Raw genomic sequence first — 9,384 nt, forward strand, 5'->3', positions numbered from 1 at the left:
CCTACTTGCTCATTTTGTTTTTAAAAAATGATTCTACTAGCAAGATTTTAAATAATAAAATAATTTAAAATAGAAATAAATAGATGTATAATTTTTAAAATATGTATAATTTACAACTAATACTTTTTAAGAACACTTTTTTTTGCCTTTATTTAAATGTGTTTATGTGATAATACATTTTTATTAGCAAGCTCTTCAAATGTAGCAAATAAGAAAATACAGCAGCAGCAAGGTAAATTATAGTTCAATATGTAAACATTTCTGCATATTTTTCCATTAAAAAATCGTCGTCTATCCTCTTTACTGGAGCATAAAAGAGGGAGCATATCACTCCTGTTTTTGTTCTCGTCGCACTCTTAAGATTCAAATTTAATTTAAAAATGCACATTTTTGACTGTATTAGCCAATTATATTTGTATATTTACTATAAACCAATTTAGTTGAATTTCCTTTGCGTTTTGTTGAAGCAAATGTGTTGTGTGCGCAGCAAAGCCTTCCCCAAGAAGTCTCCGGCCACTCGCACGCCTCGCATGGCCTCCGACTCGGACATCCAGGGCTCCAAGGACGCCGTCATCCAGGACCTGGAGAGGAAGCTTCGATTCAAAGAGGAGCGCGTCAGCAATGGCCAGCAGGTGCGTGCGTGCGCGTGCGCGCGCGTGCGTGCGTGGCCACCGACGCACACCCTACAGCAGCAGGACCCTCCTTAACATCCGGCTACTAACTGTTTTCAACTCAGTGTTTGTGCGTGTGTGCGGCGCTACTGACACACTAACCCGCGCTGACGCCCCACATGCATCCATGCTTGCAGAGGCTAACGTACGAGGAGAAGATGGCTCGCAGGCTGCTGGGCGCCGACAACGCCGCCACCGTCTTAAAGGCGCAGGACGGCGAGGAGGAGCCCGTCACGCAGGTACGCGGACACGAAAGTTGAATCGACGCGCGGGGATCACGTGGCCCTTCCAAAGACCTTCTCGCTCTATTTTCTCTACCTGTTCTTGTCCCAATACTTTTGCACAATCATCAGTTTCCATGTTTTCTTCCATTTTTCAGTTCCTGTCGGTGTCTCAATACTTTTGCACCGTACACATAATATTTAGCTGTTATATTGATGTCCATGCCATATTTTTTTTCATTTTCATGTTAGGAAGTGTCCCAATTCTTTTGCACAGTACTTGTACTGTGCAATTTACTTCTTCTTGGTGTCCCAATACCTCTATAACATTATACAGCCGATACCACATTTTCACTTCCTGTAGGTGTCCCAATATTTTTGAAAAAGTACATACTGCATGTGATTCAGTTCCTGTTGGTGTCCCAGTAAAGTTTGCATATTAGTACACTGTACAACTTGCATATTTTCATGAATATTTTTGCATTTTTTACTTCCTGTAGGTGTCCCAATATTTTTGAAAAAGTAAGACTGCATGTCCCAGTATTTTTTTGCATATTAGTACACTGTACAACTTACATATTTTCAGGAATATTTTTGCATTTTTTACTTCCTGTAGGTGTCCCAATATTTTTGAAAAAGTACATACTGCATGTCCCAGTATTTTTTTTGCATATTAGTACACTGTACAACTTACATATTTTCATCAATATTTTTGCATTTTTTACTTCCTGTAGGTGTCCCAATATTTTTGAAAAAGTACATACTGCATGTCCCAGTATTTTTTTGCATAATAGTACACTGTACAACTTGCATATTTTCATGAATATTTTTGCATTTTTTACTTCCTGTAGGTGTCCCAATATTTTTGAAAAAGTACATACTGCATGTCCCAGTATTTTTTTTGCATATTAGTACACTGTACAACTTGCATATTTTCATCAATATTTTTGCATTTTTTACTTCCTGTAGGTGTCCCAATATTTTTTGAAATGTACATACTTCATGTGCTTTACTTTATGTTGATGTCCCAGTATTTTTTATGTATTAGTGAACTCTACAAATTACATATTTTCATCAAATATTTTTGAATTTTTACTTCCTGTAAGTGTCCCAATATTTTTGAAATATACAAACTGCATGTGCTTGACTTTTTTTTTGTTGGTGTGCCAGCTTTTTTGAGTGTTAGTAAACTGTACAAATGACATATTTTCACCAATATTTTTGAATGTTTACTTCCTGTAGGTGTCCCAATACTTGTGTCCAGTAATTATAATTTATGTGGTTGTCCAAATACTTTTGCCCAGTGCAACAAGTGTACGTTTAGGGCAACTGCTGTCTTGTTTTTCTTCCATTTTCACTTACTGTTGATGTCCCAATAGTTTTGCACAATTCGTATATTGTATGTTACGTGTCTGTATGGTGTCCTCCTCCGCGCTTCCTGTGGGTGTCCCAATACTTTTGCACAGCATATTGTGTGTAATGTATAAACATTTCAAAATGGAGGGAGGCCTCCTTCAAGTGGCCTGTTGATGCAGATGTGTCACCTCTGGCAAAAGGTTCTTGTTCATTCATGGGCGCCATTCGGCCTCCAGTGTCACATGAAAACTTTCATCGTCCCTGATTGGTCCATTCGAACCTCTTTAACGAAGTGCTTCTTTTTGCACCTTGCTCAGCGCTTTGCTTGGCGGGAAGTTGCTTTTTGAGATCCACGCATGTCGCTACGCTAGCATGGCGCTAATGAGTCGTAACACTCACTTTTTTTTTTTTTTTTTTCCGCCTGTGTGTGTGCGTCAGGAGTACAAAGTGTCCAGCTTCGAGCAGCGCCTGATCAGCGAGATCGAGTTCCGGCTGGAGCGTTCGCCGGTGGAGGAGTCGGACGACGACGTGCAGCACGACGAGGACGTCTGCGGGACGCCGCCGTCCTTCCACAGCAAGCTCAGACACTACAAAGTGTTTGAAGGCATGCCCGTCGCCTTCAGCTGCAAGGTGCACGGGGACCCCAAACCGAAGGTCAGAAAACCTGGAGATGAACTTCCAAAATGCGTTTTTCTGTCGAGTGTACGTGACGCGGCGGCGCGTGTCGCAGGTGTACTGGTTCAAAGACGGCAAGCAGATCTCCAAGCGCAGCGAGCACTACCGCATCGGCCGCGCCGCTGACGGCACGTGCACGCTGCGCACGGCCGCCGCCTCCCTGGACGATGACGGCAACTACACCATCATGGCGGGAAACCCCCAGGTGGGACGCGCCTCTCGTCATTTCATCATCCGCACGTGTTTTCCCGGCTTTAGCGGTTAGCTTGTGCGCCTCGCACTTGTGAGGTTCAACGTTCGAATCCAGGTTGCGGTTACGTTCCATGTTAAGTTCAGTCAGGTGCGATTTTATTTATTTATTTATTTATTTATTTATTTATTTTCTTTTTTTCTGGTAGTGTAAATGTGCACTTTCCTAAAAAGAAAAAAAGATGCTCCACTTTCCGAAACGTAACAAACTGCACGTTTGCACGACTTTGCACGTTTCTAAAAAGAAAACTTAACTACTGATGCTTCACTGTTCATCCAAAGACCAAAAATCAAAACAACAAAAATATTATTGCAGCATTTCCCTAAAAAGTCCTTTAAAAAGTAATTTTTCGTCTTACTGTCGACTGATGATGACATCACCTGTGCTGAGGAAGCAGGTAACGACCAATCATGGCTCACTTTGCTGACCAACCCTCGAAAACAGGTGAGCCATGATTGGTTGTTACCGACTTCCTCAACATAGGTGATGTCATCATCAGTCGACAGCAAGAGGAAAAAAATAGTTTTTAAATGTATTTGATTGTACATGGAAAATAAAATCAAATTAATTCTGGACATAATATGAACTTTTCACTGCTGAAAATTGTTCAATGAGTCAAGAATCCCTTTAAAAAGAAGATAATCTGTCAATGTTTCTCTTTCATAAAAATAAGAAAAACTAGTGATGATGCATATTTCTAAGAGAAAAAAAATGATGTTGTGCTTTCCCAAAAAGAAGACAAAGTATCAATATTAGTTTTCTCAAGATATGACAAGCTAAATTGTGTTTCATGTCCATATTCGAAACTGCTTGCATAGCAGCGAGTAAAAAGTATTTTTTTATTTTTTTTATTTTTATTAAATAAAATAAAGCTTGATGACTGGTTAGCACGTCCGCCTCCCAGTACTGAGGACTCGGGTTCGAGTCCACGCTCCGGCCTTCCTGGGTGGAGTTTGCATGTTCTCGCCTACTGCCCAAAGCCAGCTGAGATAGGCTCCAGCAACCCCTGCGACCCTTGTGAGGAATAAGCGGTCAAGAAAATGGATGGATAAAATAAAGCTAGTAAAAGCTAAGCTCATGATTTTTTTTTATTATTATTCTTTCAATACATTTTGTTTTAAGTGCGTGGGAGGGCTCAAATAATCCAAACGTTGTCGTTTCTCATGCCTTCCTGTTATTTGCTTGCGAGCGCCCTCTGGTGACTGCTGCCTGTATTACACACAGGGCCGAGTGAGCTGCACGGGCAGGATGATGGTGCAGGCGGTCAACCAGCGAGGTCGCAGCCAGCGCTCGGCGCCGGGACACATGCGCAGGTGAGAGGCAGCACCACACGTGTGAGGGCCGACAGCCGCTTGCGGCGCGCTTCTTTTGCGGATGTCTTGTGCTAATATATCAAATAAAGTGTACAAACCGGCAAGAATATTCACAGCACAACGTTGGCTAGTAACAATAAACACTGTACGTGAATAAAGTGAAAGAATGCGCGTGAAAAGTGAAGATGCGTTCTTTTTGGCGGACCGCCAGGCCGAGGTCGCGGTCCCGAGACAGCGGCGACGAGAACGACAACATCCAGGAGCGCCACTTCCGCCCGCACTTCCTGCAGGCGCCCGGCGACCTCATCGTGCAGGAGGGACGACTGTGTCGCATGGATTGCAAGGTATCAAAAAAAATAAAAAAATAAAAAATTACCAATAAAAATAAACAAATACACGACTACTTTCCACATCCTGTGGGAAATTAGTCAAATTTTCCATGTGAAAAAAAAACAAAAAACAAAAAAAAATATATATATTTTTTTTAAGTGTAAATTTTTTTTTAAAAAATCTGCAAACAAATTACAGTATTAACAATATAGTACTATAATTAGATATTAATAAATAAAAATAAATAGAAATCTCACCTGCTGAAAAAAAATTCATATTATTATAAAAATAAAAATAAAATGAAAAATGTTTCCAAAATAAAATATAAGACTAAATAATGAAGATCATTATATTATCAAAATAACCCTTTGATTAAATAATAAAACTCCATCAATTAATAAACATTGTACAAAAAAACAGTTTTATGTAGTTTAAAAATATCATTTTAAAATAATAAAATAAACATGTACCCACCTAAAAAAAAAAGATCAAATGTCCCAAATTACATTATTAACAAAATAGTACTATAATTAGATAATATTAATGAAATAATTAATTAAACCTGCTGGAAAAAAATCTCTAATATTAAAAAAAAATTCAAAGTAAAATATAAGATAAAATAATATTATATTATATTATATATATTATATTATTATATTATATACAATATTATCAAAATAAACCTTTGTTAAATAATAAAACTACATCAATTAATAAACAGTGTACAAGGAAGTTTTATGTAATTTAAAAATATAAGTTTTAAAAAATTAAATAAACATATCCCAATATCACCAAGATGAAAATCTAAACTTGCTTGTGTCTTAACTGGCTGTCACGCCAATGGAACATTTTTTTACGTTTGTTTTCATTTGTTGTTTTTCTTCTTTGTTTTCCACTCGCGTGTCGTCTGGCCTTGAGAAATTCTTTTTCGGAAAATGTCAAAAGGTAATAAAACAAAACGTCTTCCTGCTGCGATTCCAGCTCAGCGTCTGAATGTCAACGCTATTTATAGCGCACTTTTATTTATTTCCACGCCGTGCCGAGGCAGCCAAAACTCTCCAGAGGAAATTCCAGATGGCACAAAGTCGCTCACACAAAACTCCCACTTGATCACACAAACTTTTTTTGGGAAATGTTTTGAATTGAATGTTGCAGTACCATGTTGTGCCACAACATGGATGGCAGCACTGAGCTGTACGTGACGTGTGTGTTTGTCTTGATTGCAGGTGAGCGGCCTGCCCACCCCGGACCTGATTTGGCAGCTCAACGGTCAGACCATCCGACCGGACTCGGGCCACAAGATGTTGGTGCGCGAGAACGGTGTTCACTCGCTGGTCATCGAGCCGGTGGGCGCCCGCGACGCCGGCATCTACACGTGCATCGCCAGCAACCGCGCCGGACAGAACTCCTTCAACCTCGAGCTCATCGTTGCGGGTAAGAAAAAAACAAAACGACATACGCCGACACCCAAAATGGACGCTCGGTGACGGCAACGTTGACGTGAAAATGGCCGTGAAAAATCAAACACTCACAAGTGTGTTTTGCTTTTTCTTTGGCTTTTTTTGGACAGCATGATGATAGACATTGAAACTAAAATCTACAACAGGAATTTAAAGGAAAAACGTATTTCCAAAAGAAAAAAAAAAAAGGTTTAAAAAAAATCTTAGAAAACTTGTTTAAAAAAAGTTAGATAAAACCTGCAAAAAAAAAAGTTGCTTTTTAAGGTTTATATTTTTTCAAGGAAAAATAATTTTAATATTTGCTGATTGTAAATTCATATTCAAATAAATTGTAAATTTTAAAGTTTTTTTTTATGCAAAAATCCATAATAGTAATAATCTGTGAAAAGAAGAGAAAAATGTATTTTAGTTTTTTTTTTTTTTAAGAAAAAAAACAATATTACAAGAAAATAACTTTAGGGTAAAAAGGTAAAAAAAAAAAAAAAAAGGAAAGTCCAAAACACACGTGACTTTCAATGGAGTTGTAATATTTTGTGTTTTTTTGTTTTTGTTTTTTTTTTGGTTTGTGGGTCAAACTTAAAAAAAATAATGTTATCAAGGAAAAAATGCCATAATACCCTGCAAAGGAAATTTTTAAAAAATGTAATTTTTCAAGAGGGAAAAATCTGACTATTGCAAAAATAATTTATAATTTTTTCCAAGAAATTTTCCTAGATTTTTGTTTTTTTTTCAAGATGTTGTTAGAATGTTTCAAAAAACATCTTAATATTAACAGAAAATGTCATACAACGGAAGAAAGTTGCTGTCATCTAGTGGTCAACAGTGAAATTACACCCCAAATAAATGTTAGACAGAACTGAGCCCTAACATGATTTTTTTTTTTTTTTTTTTATCCCCCGCGCAGCCAAAGAGTTGCACAAAGCTCCGTCGTTCACGGAGAAGCTGCAGAACACGAGCGTGGCCGAGGGGCACCCCGTGCGTCTGGAGTGTCGCATCAGCGGCGTCCCGTACCCGCAGATCTTCTGGAAACGCGAGAACGAGTCGCTCACGCACAACACCGATAGAATCAGGTGAAAAGAAAAACAAATATTTTTATTTTTTTTTTTTTAATTTTGGGCTGCTCTTCTCACTGTGTTGTTTTGCATTTTTTTTTGGTGGCGGGGGGTCCCAGCATGCATCAGGACAACTGCGGCTACCTGTGCATGATCATCCAGCCGGCCAGCAAAGAGGACGCCGGTTGGTACACCGTGGCGGCCAAGAACGAGGCGGGCATCGTCTCCAGCACCGCACGCCTCGACGTCTACGGTGAGAAACTAAAAAAACATCGACATGTCACAGTTTTTTGTTTTTTTTTTGTTTGTTTGTTTTTTGTTTTGTTTTTTACTCTTATGCAAGCAATTTTTAATATTAGAAAAAAAAAGATCAAATATTTTATTCTATATTTAAAAAAACTCAGTAGTTGTAAATTTTCAACAACAAAAAAATATATATAATGTCTCAATGAATTTTTTTAATTTAATTCAAAAAAGTCAAAATATGATTTTTTTTTTTTTTTTTTTTTTTTTTTTTTTTTTTTTTTTACTGAAAAACAATGGCCGGGAAAAGATGCAATATGTGAAAAAGACAAAAGATGAACCTTTTTTTTTTTATTATTATTTATCATTAAAAAAAATTCTTTCACACAAAAAAAAATGCATTTTTTCAGGAAAAAGACAAAAAAAAACAGCTCTAAACTCTTAAAAAAAAAAAAAAAAACGAAAAAAAACCGAGAAAACATTTTCATTTAAAAAAAATCTTGCACAAAAAAAGTTGCAATTTTTTCAGAAAAAAAAATCATTATTTGTTTGGTTTGTTTTTTGTTTTGTTTTTCAACAAGAGTATTGTACCCTGCAAAAAGGTTCTGGGAAAAAAAAATTAAGAAAAATGAATGAATTTTTTTTCCCAGCAAATTTACATAACATTTCAAGAGTAAAAGTGATAATATCCCACGTCTAAAAGTTGCTTTTTTCAAGAAGTCCCAGTATTGTAAATAAATTTAAACTTAAGTCTTAATATTGGTATTTTTTTCCCCCCATCATTTTTCATGATAAATATCTTCATGTAAAAGAATGAATTTTAACGTTGTCTTTTTGTGTCCTGTGCGTCATCTCGTCCATCCTGATCGTGCTCGCGGTCGCGTTCAGGCCAGTGGCAGCATCCGGCGAGCGCGCGGAAGGCGAAGTCGCTGCGCCCGTCCAGCAGCCGCTACGCCGCCCTGACGGAGCGCGGCCTGGACGTGAAGGCGGCCTTCTTCCCCGACAGCAGCCCTCTGCCGCCCGGCTCCCTCGTGGAGAGCGACGACCTGTAGGGGGCGCCACCTTCCCTCCATGGCCACACCTTCCTGCTTCTTCTTCGTCTTTTCTTTTTTTTTTTTTTTTTCTTCCAAATTGGACTGGCAAGTGCAAGATGGAGAAGTGGAGCGAGCGAGCGAGCGAGGCCGGGCCTTAAAGGATGAGTTATGAGAAAGTTGTGTCGGTTTTGGTTCTGGAAAGACAAACTGTTTGTTGTTTTGGTTCGATGTGAATGCTTTTCAGTGTCACAAATTGTCCAGTTTATTTTTTTATTTAAAAAGAAAAAAACTATTTCCATAGCCGACATTTTAAATTATATCATCCGCCTATATCACAATGACACTTTTTTTTTTTTTTTTTTTTTTGCATGTGCTCGTGGACACACAGTGCCAAAACATTTACCATCTTTCCTGTCATAAGCGCATTATGGTTATTAGTTATTAATCCATCAGCAAGTGTGTTTGTGTGTTTTCCATGCCCAGCCGTGCCTTGTACATGGAATGATCTCCGCCGCTGACGATATTATTTTAGTTCATGAACGTTGCAAATAAAGATTCTTACGACAACATGATCTGATCTCTTTCTGTATATCACATATGCATTGCATTGCATTTATTTATTTTATTATTTAAAAAGAAAGAAGAAGAAAATAAACCCTTACTATACATGGTCTTTATTAAATAAAATAAAATTTAAAAGAAAAAACCTTACTATACATGGTCATTTAAAAAAATGCCTTACGATAATACACAAGTCACTAAAAAAAAAAGCCTCACCA

At 37.9% G+C, this 9,384-nt stretch overlaps 1 protein-coding gene across 4 annotated transcripts in view; it reads left to right on the forward strand.

Moving 5' to 3' along the window:
• The window catches only part of palld (palladin, cytoskeletal associated protein), a 55,104-nt gene extending 45,930 nt beyond the window's left edge, over positions 1-9,174 (forward strand). For 3 of the 4 annotated variants that reach the window (XM_077533327.1, XM_077533326.1, XM_077533328.1), the window contains exons 12-21: positions 488-632; positions 809-910; positions 2,687-2,902; positions 2,979-3,128; positions 4,398-4,486; positions 4,698-4,830; positions 6,043-6,250; positions 7,181-7,346; positions 7,448-7,581; positions 8,460-9,174. In XM_077533327.1, the coding sequence (XP_077389453.1) occupies positions 488-632; positions 809-910; positions 2,687-2,902; positions 2,979-3,128; positions 4,398-4,486; positions 4,698-4,830; positions 6,043-6,250; positions 7,181-7,346; positions 7,448-7,581; positions 8,460-8,623 (1,507 nt within the window). In that variant the 3' untranslated portion in view covers positions 8,624-9,174. The remainder of the gene's footprint in view (positions 1-487; positions 633-808; positions 911-2,686; positions 2,903-2,978; positions 3,129-4,397; positions 4,487-4,697; positions 4,831-6,042; positions 6,251-7,180; positions 7,347-7,447; positions 7,582-8,459) is intronic. The other variant, XM_077533329.1, reaches the window with a different exon arrangement.
• The last annotated feature ends 210 nt before the right edge of the window (positions 9,175-9,384 follow it).

This window comes from Festucalex cinctus, chromosome 10, assembly GCF_051991245.1.
Source record: "Festucalex cinctus isolate MCC-2025b chromosome 10, RoL_Fcin_1.0, whole genome shotgun sequence".
NCBI lineage: Eukaryota > Metazoa > Chordata > Actinopteri > Syngnathiformes > Syngnathidae > Festucalex > Festucalex cinctus.